Source organism: Pimephales promelas, chromosome 4 (genome assembly GCF_988280905.1).
Source record: "Pimephales promelas chromosome 4, fPimPro1.hap1.1, whole genome shotgun sequence".
In the NCBI taxonomy this organism is placed as follows: Eukaryota; Metazoa; Chordata; class Actinopteri; order Cypriniformes; family Leuciscidae; genus Pimephales; species Pimephales promelas.
The window spans coordinates 18,645,888-18,667,438 of record NC_142772.1 but is presented as its reverse complement, the minus strand read 5'-3'; the positions used below and the strand labels follow the sequence as shown (position 1 = coordinate 18,667,438).

General features: G+C 37.6%; 1 protein-coding gene across 1 annotated transcript in view; it reads left to right on the top strand.

Moving 5' to 3' along the window:
• Nucleotides 1-834: 834 nt before the first annotated feature.
• Nucleotides 835-21,551, top strand: part of notch1b (notch receptor 1b) — a 59,335-nt gene continuing 38,618 nt past the window's right edge. The window contains exons 1-2 of the mRNA XM_039661785.2: nt 835-1,143; nt 2,545-2,617. Of these exons, the coding sequence (XP_039517719.2) occupies nt 1,086-1,143; nt 2,545-2,617 (131 nt within the window). The 5' untranslated portion in view covers nt 835-1,085. The remainder of the gene's footprint in view (nt 1,144-2,544; nt 2,618-21,551) is intronic.

The window sequence follows — 21,551 nt, the reverse complement described above, 5'->3', positions numbered from 1 at the left end:
AGCCACTTTCAAGAAACTGAATCTTTTTCGGAAGCACGTGATTCAGTACTACTAACACTTTCTCTTCTCTTCTCTTCTCTTCTCTTCTCTTCTCTTCTCTTCTCTTCTCTTCTCTTCTCTTCTGAGAGGGTTTATAGCACTTACATATTGTCCTACTGTTAGTTTAGCTTCTATTGTTCTCATTTGTAAGTTGCTTTGGATAAAAGCATCTGGTAAATGAATAAATGTAGGCCCTAAATATAAAAGACTGGCTCAGAACTAAATCAAAAAAATAAAAACGTATGGTGTCAAAACCCCAAACCTCAGTGACAGCATGTTGCATAATAAAGTAGCCTATGGAACTATTTCCACTTCATCAATAACCATCATCAAATCAAATTGAGAAAAATCTGTTTCTATAAGATATGGATAATATGTTAGGCTACAGCAAGAGTTTCCGTACTAAAAGTAATATTCTCATCAATAAAACAGCAAGCACACAAAAGTGTAGCCTATATGGATCACACAAACTCCCATAATGATAATAATAATAAATAGCCTAACTCTTCAAATACATTATCACACTTTATTTATATATTTTAAATAAATTGCATTGGTTCCCCCATAGGTGCAGTGTAGACTTTAGATTCAATTTAAAAAGTCGATATTTGATTAGTTACATTTTGATGGTAACTAAAATCTTACTGTAATTTAAACAACAACATCGATCAACTCACTAAAAATTTGGTGCTGAGATTTTCCCGCTTACATGTTTTGAAATCCCCAACCGAGTTAAAAGGGTGGGCGTGTTTTTCCCACTGCCATTTCAGAAAGTTTGTCAAGTAAATGAATAGCTAGGGCTCCAGCTCGTGAAGTGGTGTGGCGGAAGGAGACTCTGGATGAGAGCAGAAGAATGAAGCCTTGAATACATGATCATTCACTCAGCTGAGACTGCACGAGCAGCACCGGAGTTCGCGAGGACGAGCCACAAGTGCCATTTTTGGATCTATTCTTTATACTTACGTGATTTATTTCCTTTTTTGAACAGACCAATGTTGGATATATGTTAAGCCTGCGTGGAATCCCACAACTATCCATAAGAAGGAATGCATCTTTTCCTCGTGAGACTAATTCTTCTGATATCACTCATTACTTTGACGCAAGGTAGGCTACGTTTCATTGGAAGATGCTTTCTAAGTTTCTTCGTTATCAGACACGAAACAATTTCTGCACGATCCAACAATAGGATTAATATGATTACTAATCAATAGCCTAAGTTAATTTCTGACATTTATTGTAAAATAAAACAGCTTGTTCGAGAAGAAGTCACTTGTTGCGCACTGATGTCTGCACGCAGCCTAAGTTACTTATTTCAAACCACAGAGCATGATAAGTCGTTTGATATTCTGTAGACTAAAGTTTAACTTTGTTACCTGTAACTGTATCACAAATTAAACGTGTTTTCAAAATATTTTGGACTGTTAAGTTGCAACTAGTTTAGCTGTACCGCAAGTAGCTTCATATTACTATTTTAGTAAACTCTGGATATTGTATTTTTCGCACGTCACTCGTTATTATGATATGGATTTGAACTGAGCTGTTTTTGAATATCTATCGCTCCGCATGGCGGTTTATAGCCTAAGCAGTAACTATTCGGTGCAAATATTGATCTAGCGCAGTTTGAGTAAAGTTTCAACAGTTTTGCAGTTAGATGCTACCTAACGTGTATTTATGGCAAGCCGTTTGTATTCTCTGCTACTAACTAGAATATGTAGGCTATGTTAGTGGCTTACTTATTATTAAAATACTTTAAAAAAAAGTTATTAAAAAAGTTATTAGTGAGCATCCTTTTCAATTTCATTGTTAACCATTTCTTCCATGCTTAGGCTATAGTTATGACAAGTATCAATTCAGTTGCTAACAAGTAGCCTACATATTCATTACACAGCCTACTAATATTTATTCAATTGATCTTTGTCACTATCCTAATGCATATAAAAAAATACAAAGCAATTTAACTAATACTATATAAATAGGATGACTTGGCAACTGAACCTACTACTGGAAAAATTCTTATAGGATCTAATGGATAGTTAGTGTAATAAAAATGATATTAGTCACTGACTCACTGTTGGATTGTTTAAAAGTAATTAAAAATAAGTAATAGGAAGATATAATCACTTTCGGATAACTGAAAAATAAGCCATAGGATGCAATATGTACAAGTACCAAAAAATAGATATTGTTTTTTTTTAGGTCTTAATTAATAAATGTTAAAGCTGCTTGCCATAGTACATTCCCCCAGAACAGCTGCTGTCCAGTCCCTCTGTCCACAAACATCACTTTAAGGTGTTAGGATTCACACTTTCTTTTTGGATTCTACCCAGTGTCTAAGTCACTTTTGCACAGTTTGGAACCAAAACTGACAAATGAAGAAAATTTAATAAATATTATTATCAATTTAATATATATATATATATATATATATATATATATATAGATCAAGATGATATCAAATCATGAAACACTCAATAGAAATGTATTACCCTGTTTCTGTGTTTCCAGGCCTGGAATGTTCGGAAAAATGCCAAAATGATGGTACATGTGAACCTACTGCAGACGGGAGAGGAGAATGCAAGTGAGTAATTAGATCTCAATTACATAAAGCTGCTGCGTCTGAGCCATATTGAAACCCTGGAGGAATTTAATTTGATGTTTTCGAATTACACTAATCACTAATATGAGATTTTCTTTTGATCCGGTTCCAAAAGTTTTGAATGCCGTGTACAAACAATTGCATACCAAAACACATGCGATCAATTTGAATTCCAGCCTCGCAAACAAAAGCAAAGTGTGCTTCTCTCCTTGAAGAACATGGCCTCAGCTAATGAACGACATACACAACCTCTGATGAAGAGAGTCTAGGGCATCACCCTCCACACCCCCCTCCGGCTGGTCGCGAGTACGGGCCACTTCTCCAGCCCAAGTCTCGTAGACACCCAGAGCCCTAAATCTTATTTCGCTTTTCTTTTATGGAACGACAGCTGGGGTTTGCCAGAAGCCCGGCAATCATTGTTCTCCAGTCTAGATTAATTCTGTGTGACTAATCTGTTTGAGGCTTCCCAGAATGCCCGAGTCCCCCCCCCCCCACCCCCTTTCGCGCCCTGCCCCTGTTCGGGTGTTTTGTCCTATTTTGAATGCCCATTCACTCTCTGTGATTTACATTAGAAGGACAGATGGCAGTAGAGTGTAATTGGACTGGATGTTTTCATAATTGGTAGCATTGCACCAGTGGAAAATCGTGAGCAAACAGGTTGCCTCAGCGCGCATAGCATCACATAACTCTCCTTTCTCTACTGGACCCAAATGTATGCTCGCAAACAAACGCAATGATGGACTGCTACTTTCTTCTGATTGTGCTGGTTGATTTTCTAAAAGGGTTAACTTCTCTTTGTCCCTCTGTACTTTTTTTACTTGCATTCAGCAGTGATGTGAATGAGGGATTGGGTTGCAAGCATTTGGCCAGGGTAGCATTGTCTTTCTCCGGCTATCAATGAGTTTATCAGGGTGGCTATGAAGGAGCACTATTTGAAATGGGATGGTGGCGGCTCTGTTTTTTGGCCTCCCTCAGTGGACTGCGAGCACATGGAGCCGCGTTGGCTGTGGGCCACATCTTAATTCTGTCTGGCAGCCTCCCTGCCTTAGTCGGGCCACAAAGCCACCATTGTGCCCTATCATACTCAGATTCCACTAATTAAACATGGAGATACAAACGAAGGCCGCTCTCCCGCTCAGGATTGCACGTTACTATGTCCAGTACCTTTTATCTATTGTTCAAATGCAACTGGTGGACTGACCGCTTGGGCCTCCGACATGTCTAGGCAAAAAGTGAGTGCAGAGGTCAGTTTTGGCAACACTGTCCCTCTAATCAAATGGATCCATTGTGAAAGCCCTCAAATGCTTCGTGACATACTTTGCTCTTTTAGTAGCCACACTGTAAATAGTCAAAAAGTGTAGAGGTTCCCTTAAAGGGGTAGTTCACCCCAAAACAAAAATTAGGTCAACATTTAGCCCAAACATTTAGTCTCTCCAAACCTGTACGACTTTTTTTTTTATCTTCTGTAGAACATAAAGAATGTATTTTGACCATAAATTGATTTCAAATCAAATCAAATGTGTATAGTGCTTTTCACTTATTGTTTCAAAACAGCTTTACAGAAAGTGCATTTCAGAAATGTACATAGAAAAATACAGTTAGTTAAAGAGCCCCTATCATGGATTTTTGAAAATTACTGTTCATATGGTGTGGAATATAGCTCTAAGGAAATGAAAACATCCTGCAAATATTTATATCTGAAAGTGCACCGTATATAAAGATATTGTCTTTCAAAAGTGAGAGTCGACTCTGAGTCTATGAAATGAATTGTTTTTGAAACGAGTCATTAGCTGTTACATCGTGACGTAGAGACAGATTGGCCGCGCCCAGTTACTGCGCGCGCAGACAGAAGTGTTAATTTGTGAAGTCTACAGAAGACGCTGTGTTCTACAATGCAAAGATAGTTCAGCCACTTTTTTTTCATTTACCAGGGACGAGCATGTGAAGAATCGGTGGTTAGAGTTCATATTTGCAACGATACCACAACAGTATAGCCCAATTGTGTTCTCATCATTTTATTGACGAATAGTTCAAAAACATAAATGAATTCAAATGTGGATTCGTAAGCGGTTGTTCCTGAAGGAGGGCTCAGTAACTTACTTACCCAGTGTATATGGATCAGCTTCCTCCTTCGAATCACAACCTGTAAGTATTATTAATAATTGTTGCTTTTATGGGTTTTGAATGGTTTTGTAGCGTCAGGGCGCGAGGAGGGAATATATGTGTGTGTGCGTGTGTGTGTGTGTTGGGAGTGGGTGAGCAAATCAGTTATAAATAAATGCATATTATAAGACAAATAAAGTGTTTTTTATCCTTGCATGCATGTTAAACTGTTTTTGGGAACTCCTAAAACAAAAATAGGAACATTTTAAATGCTATGATAGGGGCTCTTTAATCATGTTATTTGAGGCAGACTGTTCTCATGTGGATAGCTCAAAATGCGTATAGATAACACGCCACTTGACTTGAAAGTGGCGTGTATGTTTACGCAAAAGTCATGATGCCATGGCATAACATAAGTGAAAGTCATTTGGGACCAATTTGGTTTTGACTTTCAAAAGCATTAGTGTTATTATTCAGGTTGACAAAATGTAGTCAGATTGATCAGTAATATAAAAAAATTATATTACACATAAGTTCTTCTTATTATTATTATTATTAATAATAATAATAATATTTACATATTACATAATATTTACCTACATAAAAGTGGTTAATTGTCCCATAAGAGACTATTTATGTTACTTGACCAAATTTACTGTGCTTGGGCTCCTGATACACTGAAAAAAGTGTCTCATTAGATCAAAGTAAAAAAATTGCGTCAACTGGTTACATCTAATTGATTTACTTTCTATCAACTTAAAATTTTTACTTTGAAGAGAATTAACCATCCATTACTTAGCTAAAGTAAAAATTAATCTTTGAATCAAATAAAGTTTTTAAGTTGAATGAAATATCAAATTATACTTTGTCTTAATGTTTTCTTAAGTTGTATTGACTTAATTATTGTACTTTACATATCTAACCAAATATCCAAAAAAATACAATTTAAAATATTAATGTATTATAAAGAAATGTATTTACTTTCAGAATGTGTAATTTTATCATTTAAGAAAAATGACTTCAAGCATCAAACTTTTGACAATTTATTTTGTCATAACTTTTTCTTTTACGTGTACAGTATCCTCATACACAATGTCTAACAATGTAAACATCAAACTTCAGCAGAAAATTGTAGCTGGGTCAAAGGAAACAAATTTACCCCTGCAGCTTTGAAGAGAGGTTCTGCACCCTTCGGCTCATCTGCTTACTCTCTATGTCCATGATTATTATCTGAAAGGCCTCAAAAAAGTATATTTGAGTCCTTCAGGATATTTTAGGTTCAGTGCATAAACGAGTCCAAACATCATGGCACAGGCACAGGCAACAGTGGGCAACTCCTTCAGTACTTCCACACCTTCAATGGCAATGGAAATGTCCAGCACACGACTAAGAGCATCACTTTCACGGATCACAAAAAATGCCATAGTGGTCTTTTCAAATTCTCTCTCCGCTTCCTCCCTCTGGTCATCCTAAAAACATACAAAAACAGAGAGCAATTGAGGGACTGTGGAAGAAGAAAAAAAACCCCAGCCCCAAAATTTAGTTAGCTGTACTACTAAGGTCAATGTAGAGCCCAAACATCTGTTGTTAACTTTAATTAAAATATCTTCAATAAAATTTGTAGGGTTTATTACAAGAGTAGAGTAAGTGATGACAATTTTCATTTTTGGGTGACGATGTACTTTTACACTCTCTTTAGCTTTGAAAATGCTTTTAAACACTTTCAAAGGCTCCCAGTTGCTGACCATTGTAGACAATCACAGACATATTTGTTGAGTGCAGTACCACAATGGCCAATCAGAGGCATTTATCAATCCACTCAACAGTGTTCAAAATGCATTTTGGGGTGAACCAACCCCTATTAAAGGAGTAATTCAAGGGATGGGCAACGATTTATCGCGATTAATCGTTAGCAAAATAAAAGTTTGTGTTTACATAATATATGTGTGTGTAGTGTGTATAATTAATTTGTATATATAAATACCCACACATGCATGTATATATTTAAGAAAAATGTGTTATTAACATGTCAAATATTTATATTTATATATAATATTAATTATGTATAAATATATATAAAGTATATACATGCAAATATTTCTTAAATATATACATGCATGTGTGTGTGTGTGTGTATTTATATATACAAATTAATTATACACACTACATACACATATATTATGTAAACACAAACTTTTATTTTGCTAACAATTAATCGCGATTAATCGTTGCCCATCCCTAAGTAATTCAAAATAAAAATTCTGTCATCGTTTAAATTTCTCTTGTCATTTCAAACCAGTATGAATTACTGTACTCTGCAGAATTTTGAACAGCGTTGGTGACAGAACAGCACAGCCCCCATTCACTGTTATTGTATGGACACAAAACCAATGCAAGTGAATGGGGGGCTCTTAAAGGATTAGTCCACTTAAAAAAAAACCTTTTGCTGATAATTTACTCACCCCCATGTCATCCAAGATGTCCATGTCTTTCTTTCTTCAGTCGAAAAGAAATTAAGGTTTTTGATGAAAACATTACAGGATTTTCTCCATATAATGGACTTCATTGGGAACCAAACGGTTCAAGGTCCAAATGACAGTTTCAGTGCAAACTGTTCAAAGGGCTTTAAACGACACCAGACGATGAATAAGGGTCTTATCTAGCAAAACAATCGGGCATTTAAAAAATAATAAGTTTTATAAGCACAAATGCTCGCCTTGCTCTGTTCTGTGATGCACGTTCGTTTCAACATAATTGTGTTTTACGTGACGTCACGAACGCGTATCACAGAACAGAAAATTGAAACTTGAATTTTGAACCATTTGGGGTTTATTGAAGTCCATTATATGGAGAAAAATCCTGGAATGTTTTCATCAAAAACCTTAATTTCTTTTTGACTGAAGAAAGAAAGACATGGACATCTTGGATGACATGGGGGTGAGGAAATTATCAGCAAAACTTTTTTTTAAAGTGAACTACTCCTTCTTCAAAATACATTCTTTTGTATTCTGTGGTAGAAAGTCACACAGGCCGATGTGTAAATGATAACAATTACTTTTGAGCGATATGTCACTACCAAACTTACTAAATTAAATTAAACTAAATTAAATTGCGCGAGAACTGAAATGAAGTAGTTGAAGGAGATCGCAATTCTCGCGCATGCGTCGTGGAAATCTAAGGAAGTCTCGTTTCAGGCCAACAAGGAAGAAAAGGAATAGTCGAATAAAGTCGTTATTTTTGTTTGTTTTTTCGCACAAAAAGTATTCTCGTCGCTTGATAAACTTATAGTTGAGCCACCGTAGTCACCTGGGATATTTAAACATTTTCTTCATTGACTTTCTGGGCCGTCAAGAGCCAGTCCCTTAGGAAGCCAATGTGGTAGTGAGACAGCTCTCAAATTTAATCAAAAATATGTTCATTTGTGTTGCGAAGATGAACGGGTTAGAAACTATTCGCTGCTGAAATAGAACAAAACCTGTCAATCACTGTATGATTAACTTAATGAATTTATGATGTAGGCTAATTACATCTCACGTACATCTCTGGTTTGAGTGCAGATTTCACGCGCGCGCTCTGAACTAATCTTACGCGATGACTAATCTGAACAACTTTTGATTATTAGAAATTGCATTCATAAACTCAAAAGAATCGCGTGTGTTTGTTCTAATGCGCAACGCGATTATCGTATAAGAGATGCCTTTTGAGAAGACTCAACCCACCAAAATGATAGAGGGAGTAACATTACTTTGTTACACACCACAGCTGAAACCCACACGCGAATGGCGGGTGTTAATGTCAAGCCCTGATATATTATGTTTATAACACGCCCAAACATATGTTTAAAATTACTTACCAATTTTCTTGCTTCCCGTTTTCCCACGCTGAGTTCTTCCATGCGGTTTAACAAGATGGCGGAAAGCTGAACGTCTCACGCACCACCACGGCACGGATGACGTCAGAAGTCACGTGACAACGGAAACCAATATTTTTACTTTAATTTAAAGAAATCCATTTACTTTACACTAACAATACTTACTTTTAATTTAAATCAACGAAAAATTTTACATTAAACTGATGGCTAGATAGAAAATTAATTGTTTTGTGTTACATCAAGTATAAAAATTTCTTTAGAGTAATGACATGCCTTGTTCACTTTTTTCAGTGTAGGCACTTGTTTTTATTCTGAAAATTGTTATTAGTTAATGCAGTTTTAATAAATAAAAACAAACAACACATGCTGAAAAATTACATTCATTGATTTCATTTAGTCAGTCACATTAAATGTTTGATTTGCTTGAAAATTATTTAATTTAAATGCAAAGTACATATTATTACCTGATAAACATTTTATTACAGCGCAATAATTTAATGTGGCAAACGTATTATAGTATTTAACTGCAGGGAGATCATTTTAAATCAAGTGCTGTTCATCTAATCTTACTGTATTGTTCTGGAAAAATATGTTGGATCTACTTGACATTCCATGCCAGGAATACCAAACACTCATATCTGGCACTCTGACAGGCTCGTAAAGGAGTGAGTGAGCTGTTATCTTTGACTCTTTGGCAAGGCCAGAAGTCCAACTGACAGTAATACAAACCAGCTTCCACATCTGAATTCCTTGTATGTATGAGGGACGGCAGATTCGAATCAAAAGGATTAGTGTTCGACAAGGAGATGAGAGATGCAAGGCTGGAGGGAGATGAGTAAAAGTTCACATGCGAACTTCAGACCTTCCGACTCAGTCTTTGATGGTCGGGTGTTGATGCAATGTGCAAAAAAAGCTTACTGTCTTCCTATTGGGTCCCCATAGAGTCATAAAGATTTGAATAAAGAGCTAAAGTGACTGATATAGGTGGGATACACATTGTTTAACTCATCACCAACATATGATCTAAATGTTAATTTCACACTTGAGGCTTAGTTACATAATTGTAGTTCAGTTCTATTTTTTTAGTTTGGGATTATGACATTTTGTGTTACAGGATTAAGCTCTTGTCTTCGCTCTGAAAATATGTATTATAGAAGTCAACTGTTGCTATTTAGAATTTTGTATAAATGTTGGAAACAGCTGCTTTGTGAAAACAGTGATACATCAGGATTCTTTGATAAATGTAACATTATAAATGCCTTTATTGTCAATTTTGATCAATTTAATGTGTCCTTGGTGGATAAAATGTATTATTTTTATCAACAACAAAAAAAGTTACAAGTTGCCAAAATTGTAATTTACACCCTAGGCCATGTGGTGTGTCTAACGAATTAAGCCAGAATGGACAGTTTCAATTCAAGCTCTGTTTGCTTTCTAGAGATGAGTTGAAGAGTTCAGATGCAAAAGCCTCTAAATGCCATTTAAAATTTTCTTCTAAAATGACCATTTTTATCAAGCCTGTATATTTAAGTTCAGTAATTTCACTTTAATGGCAATGAATATAACCTATTAATTGTCATTTAAGTGAAATTACTGAACTTAAATATACAAGCTTGATAAAAATGGTCATTTTAGAAGAAAATTTAAAATGGCATTTAGAGGCTTTTGCATCTGAACTCTTCAGTTCCTCACTGCATTTAGATACAGGAAATGGAGTCACCAGAGCCAAAGAAATAGAAGTTGTAGTCTCTTATCATATCACTTCAGATTCCTGATGTCTTCTTGAAGATGCTGGGTGTCCCATTCTTGGCATGAGCTTAATGTCAGCATAGTATCTCGACTAACCAAAATGACCTGTGTCGGCAAGTTGAAATCTGATTCTTCCTTATTTCTATCTGGAATTCAGCAAAGTTTGATTGCACATTCTGTTATTGGTTGCTAGATTGTGTTCTGTATGTACAGCTGGCCAAGTACAAAAAGAAATGCAGCGAAACACACCAGGCGTGTGTTGTTTTTGTTTGATGCTTTTGACCTGAGCCATCTGTCTGTGGAACACTGCATTACAAGTGATCAGTATCAAGGTAAATAATTCACCATGTACAATAGCCGCTACTTACAGAATAATAGCCTCTAATGCCTGTGGTTTTGCCATTCATCCCTGGCAGTGGCAGATGTTTGAAAGTTTCTCCACATTGTCACACTGTCAGAGGGATTGACGAGTATATTGTAATAAATAAATCCTCTTCCTGTTAAATGTCCAGCATCGTTCCACTCATCTTGACTTCTAGTGCCATGAAGGACATCTGAAAACATTAGTCCCCGGCCTCATAAAATCACCTGGAGCAGCACTCATTGGAAAAGTATTGCGTTCGTTAATGGCTGCTTCCTGTCCCTCACTGTCGTTCCCATAGGGTCCCTCAGTACAAGGGACAAATAAACACAGGCGTAATGAACACTAACAGATGTGTGCCTGGAGGATCAGGTCTCCTTCAGTGATTACAGAGAGAGTGCGAAGAGCCCCAGGCCATAGTTTCATAAAGAACAGACAAAACTCAAAGGAACCTCAGAGAGTTAAACTCCCCACTACAGGAAATTAGGGTTTAAAAGAGAGTAGATATTGCGTTATTGTTGTATGGCTTAAGGGGACAAAACAGGTCAGTGGTGCAGCCACCTCCCTAACAAAACGTACAGGTAGACTCATCACACGAACAACTAATATTAAAAATAAACATTAAACATTAAAACATCATTTAATAGAATAAAATAGGTTAAATATTTAACAAATCTGTAAATAAAGTGTAAATTAATGTAAAAAAATAATTTTAAAATAAAGTACAGATTAAAAAGTGAGAGTTGGAGCACCATAAAAGTATCACAAAGATGGTCCATACAGCTTGTGTTCTATATTGCAAGTTTTCTGAATTCATGTGATAGCTTTCTATTATAAACAGACAAAAATTTAAATCGGTTCTGATAATCTTCCCCTCCAGTGAGCTGTTAACTTGAGAACCTCATTCACATGAAAGCTCATTCATGAAAGAATCATTCAGACCAGTCAAACTGGATCATTGCTACTACTCTCAAGAGCTAGGGCTGACGTCAAGTTTTTTTTCAAGTCAATGATGGATGCAGTTTTTGTAAAATTGTGCAAAAATCATATCAACTTCAGTTAGGGATCTAGTAAGGGAGTAAAATGGATCAATATTTTATGTTGTAAAATATACAGTACATTTACAATAAGAAAATGACTTTAGTTTATACAGAGAATAATCCTAACATAAATAATAAAACATTTATCCAAGAATTCACGTAAATGCTTTAACCAAAATACTAAATTCATTTTTAAATTTTTTTACCCTCAGGCATAGTAGCCTCATACGGTTCTGACGGTGCACATTGTCATCTTGTAAAATTTAAATAAGACAACATCACTATTGCAAACACCTCCATGTTGCGGTTGTTGTTGTTTTTGGTGTATGCCTACCAACGCAACGTCATTGCGTTTTCACACCGTTCATGTCACAAAGTTCATGTTTTGATACATTTTATACTTTCAGAAAGTTTTGGTTTGATTTCACACTGCAATAAGGCGAGCGCACTATAGAACTTTACGTGACATACTTACGTCCTGTCGTCATCGTCTATCTTGACATTGATTGGATTTGTAAATGAAGGTGCGTCTGACGTCAACGTGTTGTCAATTCGCCGGGTAACTTTGACAACATGAACGAACAGATGCATATCGTTGCAACTATTGTTATTTTTATGGCATAATTACCTGCAGTACCAACTATACACAAGGCTAGTTCAAATTCGCCAAATGAGCGTCAACGTCGTGCGAACATTTTATCGTCGCCGGCAGGAATGGAGGAGAAGATTGCAAGTTGACTTCTTGTTATGTTATCAGACCATACTTCAATTAAAAACCAGAAATGCTTTCACACCAGAAACGAACCAAACCTTTGTTCAGTTTGACCCGGACCGAGACCACCTCTTTTCGTCGGACCAAATTTCATCTGTTTGGTCCGGACCATGGTCCAGGGGAGGTTTCACATCTATAATTTTGATTCGGACCAAACTGAAAAGTCCGAACGTCCGGACCAAACAAGGTAGGTGTGAAAGGGCCCATAGAAACTAATGCAGATATTCCGGATAACGAAAGAGCCTGCTTGGACACACAAATCGGATCTGAAAAGTTGCTATACACAGTGTGAACGTCAATAATTTAAGATTAAGATTTCAATCGGATACACAAATAATCAGGTTTCTATTTAAAAAGGTTTCTATTTACAAAATGTTTTTAAAGTGCAGATCATTGTAGCTAATCACAGAAATATCTTTTGAAGGCATGAATGCAGTGCCAATCAGAGGTTTTTAAGTTATACGTTTCAGAATACGCTCAAAAACACTCAAAATAAATATGTTGTTCACCGCGTGCAGACAACTTTTTGGATTATAGCGGTATCGTTTTTGCAGGATTGTAGATCTCAGTGAGAAGGCGCTGTGATTGACAGCTTTAGTGATTATAAAGGGAGCATTCTTTGCTCGCTTTCTTTTTATAACCCATTTATGATTTGAATACAAGTTTTGTTTATCACGCAGCTCAGTATACACTGTTTCTAGATTTACAACTGTATTTAAAGCCACACTGCGTAACTTTTGGCCACTAGAGGCGGTCGACCTGTAACTTTCACGTCTAGCGTCCCTAGAGGCCACAAACTCCGCAGCAGTGTCGCAAATTAAAGTCAACAAACAGTCACCCGTCAGCCTCCCGTGTCTTTAGATTGTGTGTGCTTGCAGTGTTTGAGGCGAGCATTCTTGCCGCGCTCGATTCCCTTATAGCAGTCTGCTGAGAGAGAGCGAGTCGGGTGAGCCCCGTGGGGGTTATCATGTCTGTGAGTGAATGTCGTGAATGGCCGGAATACCAGAAAATACTACACTGCTTATATGAATTCATTTGGGTTACCTTGGAAACGGCATTTGTGTGCAGGCAAGCGTTCGCATCGGTCGAGCACCCTTCCGCTCACACCAGCAAGCGAAGCAAAAGCTGGACCAATGTTAATCCTCGTCCTGGCTTTTAATTTGTCACTCCCCCCTTTTCTTTTTTTTAGTTTCCTCTGATAAAACCGTTGCCTTCTTCCTTGTAGCTGTTGCGCGGCCATGACGAAAACATACAGACGGCAATCAAACGCGAGTTGAGCACTAACGTCAGAATCGGAGGAAGTTGTAGGTGGTAGGGGAAGTGACGTATGCCGTAAAGCGGTCGAATCTTGTAGTTCTTTTTGTGCTTGGGTTCCTACCCGAAACCCGAAGTTACAAAGTGCTAGTAAAAGTGATACAGACACCTTTCAGGCTATGGCAGATGCGTCATTCAACCTATTGTAAGTCTGTGTACCATCTCAATGGGTTTTGGTAATATGTTATAAAGGTTGAAGAGTTCCACAGTGTGGCTTTAAAAGCGCGATTGAATCCAAAACTGCATTGATTGACAGTGATATAACCATAGCAACAGATGAGACAAAACAATCTTATTCTGTATGTAAAAATATGCATTTTGACATGATTAATTAATAATTAATATCTATGGTAATCAAACGTAACATCCTTTAATTAGCTTACACTTGTAGCATGATATCCAAACAACACAATGCTGTTTTTAGACATTCATTCATTGTCTATTTACAGTGTCAACCATGAAAGGGCTTACAAGTTAGACTTTAACTTTTTTGTTGTGAGAGACGGACAACCCCCTTCACTTTGTGACCTTTCAATGGCAGATGGCAGATTGGAGCGCAGTGGGTGGAAACCCCCTGTGTTTCATCTGGCTGAGGGTCAGGTGTCAACAAAACATCTGCTCTGGCCTGGGCGAGCATTGCAACACTAGTAAAACACTGTTGTCATGGGCTACCGGTGGCCACAGAATGAATCCCATCATATTGAAGGTAGAATAACAGTATGGGGTCATTCTCTGGTCACAGAATCAAACATGAACTAGGGATGTTTACAGAATCTGTGATTTATTTTTATGGGCTCTTTTTGTCTGAGTTAGAGATTTGCAAACAGAGAGATTTTCACCTAGGTTAAAAAGGATCCTGCAGTTTTAATATGCATAGTTGGAAAATATTTTCATCAAAATGCACTGATGGTGTTTTATAGGAAACAAGCAAAACATCAACTAAAGGTCTTGTTTATTTCCTGTTTGGGGAAGAGATTTGAGATAATCACATATTATATTTTTACCGATCATATGCAACTATATGCTGTAGATTACCATTGAAAATATTGTTGTTTCAGTTTGTTAAAACCAACAAGAAAATCATTTAGTAGAGAACCACACAGACCTGGCGTCAATGCTTTGGTCCTCTTTAATGTAATTATCTTAGTAGGCTACTCTTTTGTGGCCTTATGCCACTTTAAGTAGCTTGATTGCTAATGTGACAAGCATTTGCCAAGTTAAAGAGCAAACTGGCATGGTTTCAGTGTCCTCAGTGTACTCCCCTTAATTCCCTAATGTGTGCTTTACTAGCAGGAGCCAGCACTGACTAAGTGCCCTATGTATTTACCCCCTTCAGAAGCAGGACTGTTTGCCAGGACGGGCAGGTCTAGTGGACTTTCAAAGGTGGTGTGATTTTCCGCAGGGTGCCGTTAAGTGCGGCTGCCAGGACTCTCCATTGAGGAGTGCTGTCAGGGATGGGGACACAGAATGGGGTGAATTTTTAATATAAACGGTTACATTCCAGCAAGGCTCCACAGACTCCTCCCCTCAGGCAATGCAAAAATCCTTTAAACAAGGTTCAAATTATTTCTTTCAGATAGCTTGTTGTTCAAAGCTCTATCCATCATGGAATCCTACCAGACTTGTTTTGGGAAATTAAACTGAAGAAGAAAAGAATTTGGGATTTTAGTGAGCTTGTCTGACTGATGTGTACTTTGGAGAGTTGTCTTCATTCCACACAACAGATAATATTGCATGTGCTTGTTTGTAAGGTTTAATTCTTATAAAAAGTTTATTTAATTATTACTTAGTATTAATTATTATACTTAAGGCAAGCATCAAAAACTCTTGTCTGAACACCTTAAAGGAGAACTCCGGCACAAAATGAACCTTTGGTCTAATGCCACATTGTTACCTAGTCAACCGTTATCTGAGATTTGTTTTCATGATTGCCGAATGTAAATAGTTTTATCTCTAAAAACAGTTTTGCCTATAATGCTAGTATAATGCTATTAGATAGGGCATAGAGTAATGACAAATAAAAATAGCTTGTTATTACCACTAACAAGGCTCAAAATAGCCCCACAGTAACACGGTAGCATAATAAGTGTCCCTACATTCAAACTGAAGCATTGAGAACTTTGTCAGTGTCCATACAGTTTAATAAGAAGATATTTTATATATACAGTCAACTTCGCGAAAACAGGAAGAAGCCATCTTTGAAAAATAGTCTCTACCAGCCGATCTACGAACACCGATCCAGGTGCGCTGAACTGTGCAGAATCTCATATGGTCCGTTGTTTCCGAAAGACATGAACATGAACATGAACCATTTTCTTCTCTTCAGTATGTACACGTAGCCTATTGTTCGCGCTCACCTTATCAGCTTATTCACATCTCACCAGCGCACTTGGATCGGCGTTCGTAGATCGACTGGTAGAGACTATTTTTTAAAGATGGCTTCTTTCTGTATTCGCGAAGTTGTCTGTGTGTATAAAATATCTTCTTATTAAACTGTAAAGACACTGACAAAGTTCTCAATGCTTCGGTTTGAATGTAGGGACCCTTATTATGCTACCGTGTTAGTGTGGGGCTATTTTGAGTCTTGTTCGTGGTAATAACAAGCGATTTTTATTTGTCATTACCCTATGCCCTATATACTAGCATTATAGGCTAAACTGTTTTTAGAGAGAAAACTATTTACATTCGGCAATCATGAAAACAAATCTCAGATAACGATTGACTAGGTAACAATGTGTAATTAGACCAAAGGTTCATTTTGCGCCGGAGTTCTCCTTTAAATAGTGTGGCAATTATAAAATGACGTTTTTTTTTCAAATATGATTAAATAGAAAAAACACCCTAGGAGCAGCATAGAAACACACTAAAAACACTCAAACAGTGCCCCCGCAACCACCAACAACACCCTAGCAACATTGAAAGGACTTTAGCATGGCCGCAACTCACACTTTCTCTAGGCAATGCACACATTTTAATACATTTATTTCATGAAATAAATAATCACAGGTTCTTATATCATCCATCACAAACAAAATGCCAATAGTTGGTCATTAACTGTTATGTGATAGTAACCCTTTTTGTCAGTGTCAATATCTAATGATAACTTTGTAAGTGGATAAAACACGTCTTCTTTTTTCAAATATTTTTTATTTCATTTTGGGTAAATATTAGGGATGCACCGACATTGAAATTCTATAATTTAATGAAATTCTTACAATTATCCGATACCAATAATTGTCTTCATGTACTGTAGTAGTATGCAAATATTAGGGCTGGGTATTGTTAGGTATTTCACAATTCGATTCGATTTCAATTCTTGAGGCTTCGATTCGATTCGATTCGATTCAATATTGACTTATTAGCTTCGATATCGATTCAATAATAAGTAAATACACAAGTAATTAAGTGCCTGAGTATATTTTTAAGTAATGTGCGCAGTTTTACCAATGTTAAAGAACAAATTGACCCCAGCATGTTTGTTTCCTGTCATGGTTTATTCAGCAGAATACAAATTTACAATATTGTATGTGTTGAATTCAAACAGAACTGTGACGAGCACTGTACAGTGCTTTAACAACACCTCTAAAGTGCAAGTAACTAAGTAGTGGAAAGTATATTTCTTTCTTCCTATACATTCAAGTTATAAAAGAAATGTAAACAGAAGCACAAAATGTGCATACTCAAAAAAGTGCAATATTATATTCTAATTATAATTTTGTAAATAACACTTAATAGCTGATCACACAGGCCAATTCTAAGGGGGAAAAAATACTAACCTTTTTCCCTCTCAGAAGTTTATATCTCATAGACTTTATATCATGCATTTCTGACTTTATATCACGCAATTCTGACTTTATATCATGCATTTCTGACTTTATATCACGCAATTCTGACTTTATATCACACATTTCTGACTTTATATCATGCATTTCTGACTTTATAACACCCAATTGCGACTTTATATCACGCAATTGTGACTTTATATCTCGCAATTCTGACTTTATAACACCCAATTGCGACTTTATATCACGCAATTGTGACTTTATATCTCGCAATTCTGACTTTATATCTTGCAATTCTGAGAAATTAAGTCAGAATTGCGAGAGGTAAACTCCCAATTGTGAGAAAAAAAGTCAGAATTGTGAGATAAAAAGTCACAATTACCTTTTTTATTTTCCATTCTGTGGCGGAAACAAGCTTCCATAGTTCCCCGCTTACAGTGGAATCCAAAATGAGCCCAAACGTCGGCTTTTAATGTTGGCGGTGCAGGCTTGAATCAGGCTTGAACGGAGTGCAGCTGCTGTCCGTCATCGCGCTGTTAAGGGCTAAAGCGCGACTTGTACAACGCTGAACGCTCTCACTAGAGTGTAGCCCACAGCGCCGCCACTGGCCTGGATGGCTGAATCGATTCATAGGATTTGATGAATCGATATTGAATTGAGAAGCAAAAAATTGCAATGCATTGATGAATCGATATTTTTACCCAGCCCTAGCAAATATATTGACACTGGCCATTGAACAACACCAACCTTAGTAACCTTAGTAACATTCAGCCCAGTTCTGAGGTGTGGGATTCGGTAATGACCTCATCATCCAGATATACCAGGAACTGCTGAAGATAAGGAGAAGGCTGAAGGCATTGAAAGGCATACGTGGAGAGAAGTGCGACTACAGCTCTAGTCCAGCCAAGTAGGAAGGAAGTGAAGAGGAGGCAGGAAGATTAAAAAGGGAGGCCATGATTAGAACAAGAGGAATAGAAAGGTGACCGAAGGATTGGGATGGGATGGGATGGAAAGGAGGGGAGAGAAGAGGAGGTTTAACAGCTGAATGCTCACTCAGAAGGGTTAGAGGCACCCAGACTGCGGTCAGAGCCACTTTGAATGGCGGCAGGAACAATGGGCCTTCTCATGGAGCCTGTCTGCTCTGCTCTGTGGTGGGCAAACCATTCAACTGCCTGCTGCCCTGGCCCTCTTATTCTCTTTGGGAAAGTGTGGGGGGAGTTTATGAGCAGGGAGTCGGGTGCGCTGTGACCAGCAGCTGCCGCTCCCTCATTAGCATGCGCACCTGCTCCCTGAGGCCTTTTTGGAAGGCCGACACAGGCCCTCATTGCATTATTCCAGCTCAGTTCAGATCATAACTGGACACAGCGATGTGTTGTCTGGGTTAAATCAGCCTAATTTTTCTGTATTAGATCAATTCAATTCTTGTTGATAAAAAGCTGGGGGGAGGGGGGGGGGTTGTTTGTTTTTTTGTGATATAGAGCTTGGTAAACAATAAAAACATACTGTTACTTTGAAAATGCTACTGAAACCAAGCTGAACAACCCAAAGCTAAAACATAAAAAAATAAAATCAAAAGAAAAGATTGCCATAGTCCTAATTAATTCTGTCAAAGATTCTGTCTAATTCTGTTCTGTTTTTTTTGTTTTTTTGTCCCTGATCCATTTCAGTCTGATTTAAAGCACAAGTTCGGTATTCTACTCTTAAAACCCTGTTTTTAAGATCGTTTCTGATGAAATAGAACGGTTAAGATTAAATACATTTGGACACATGCTGCTTGCCCGAGATTTTTCGGTTTCTGTGGTGAGAAACCGTTGCTGCTTGCCCGAGATTTTTCGGTACCCCCCGCCCAAACTGCAGTAAAGTTTTACACTATAAAAATGTCTTATATGACCCTTTACATATAATTGGATTTGAATTCATTATCATTTCTGCCTGTTTCACAAACTATAAACCAATTATCTAGTATAGAACTTTACAACGTCGGGATTTCTAACACTTATGTAACTTTAGAGAGTTTGTTGTTGTGCTTGTTATGTGTAAGATGTTTGTGTGATATCACAAAAACCTAAACAAACCTCCAGAAATGTGCTAGAGTGGCCATGGGACAATGAGAGGAAAGGTAGCATTGTGGGCAGCAGCGCAGTTCCCACAGCGCACTTAATGGTTTTGTCGTGCCTGGTTCTCAGTCCCCTGTGTTTTCTTTTCTTGGTTGAAGTTACTGGCCATCCTAATCCTGGGAGAGACACTGTAAAAACACTCACCCCACCGAGGGGGGCCCTGTTTGGATCAGAGAACAGTGCACTGGGAATGTGTTGAGATATTCTGGCTGCCCCCCGAGGCCAAAAACATGGCATAGGTATTCCAGAGGCTCTGGGTGGCTTTAGCTTTTTGCAAAAGGTTATTTAAGCATAGTTATTTCAAGGGAGGGCCCCTTTTGTGTCGGCACCAAAATCGGCGAAAGATTACTTTCAAGCCAACCCAGGAAAAACCTGTTATGAAGTCTGTACGGCTCTTTTACAAAGTTTTTGCTGTGCCGTCTCCGTATTCCCTTGTATTCCCAAGGTCCTGATTGATGCTGTGGAGACTCTCTACTGTAGAAGAATGGCAGGCATTGAGGTGGAGGAAGACAGCTTTGAAGTCCTGATAATGTTAGCCCTGGGTTCAAAGACCCTTGTATAGACACTGCCTTGTCTTTGGAGTGAATGAATTCAGATTCATTCAGAAAGGCTGAGGTGCTCGATTTTCTCCCTAAGAGCCGCTGATGGATGGCTGACTTTCACAAATCCATTTGAAACAGGATTAGACTTGAACCTTTTGAAGGATTAGAACTTTAAACATTCAGAAAAGCACTATCATTTTCCTTGTTTATACTTTTAAAACAACCAGATATTGTATCTGAATTCATTTCTCACTTCAATATAATAAATAGGTACTTCTTACACTTTTGTTGCTGCTGTGTTTCACTGCTGTATACTGTTATATATTTCTTAAAGGGGCGTTTTTACTTATGATGTTCGCTTGGTTTTTGCATTCAAAAACATCAAAATGAATAAGTAATAAGTTATTTTGTACAATAGGTTTTGAGCCTAGCTTGAAAAATGCTAGGTTTTTATGGGCGTTTCGCACTGAAGACTTGGAAGTAAATGCCCTCTGCTTTGAGTCGATAACAGTTTTGCATATTATAATGAGTTTCAACTCACCCGTCGGTGCACTTGCTAGAAATTGTTTTGTAAACGTCCAATGTTGTAAAATGGCAACCGGAATGATTCGCCCATACATGTTCAACATTGTGTGTTGCACAATTCCTGTCAGATCCAATATAGACGGCACAACAGCGTTCTTTACTCTTAATCGGTCGCAAAACAATCCTCAGTGAAATGAAGCGAACAGACGGACAATGTTTTACCTCATAAGCTGGAACGTCATTAAAAATAAAGTTTATCCATGCAGTCCTATTGGAATCCAGAGGAAGCTTATGCAGCGACTGTCTTCTTCCACAACCATGCACTGCACAATATTTTGTATTTCTCGGTAGCTCGATCCAGTTTGTCATCACAAGGCAGGAATCTATGTTATTTAGCTATGTGCGAATCGTTGTGCGGGGCTAACCCGGCCGTGTTGAAGTAGGCGTTGATTTTCTTCTGCGGGGGTGGTGTTTTATCCTCTTTGACGTCATAGTTCCCCACTTTGAAAAACGAGTCGTTTGCCGGGGCTGGTGTCAATAAAAGCTTTTATTGGACTAACAAGGACGTTTTCAGTTCTGAAACTTATAGGATATTCTTATAATATGATGACCTCTTAGACGTCAAAAGCTCAAGGAAAATTCCACTTCTCAGTTCATCACCCCTTTAAGCATATATTATATGTAAGGATGCACAAAACTAAAATTCTGGCCAATACAGAAGATAACCGATAAATGGCCAC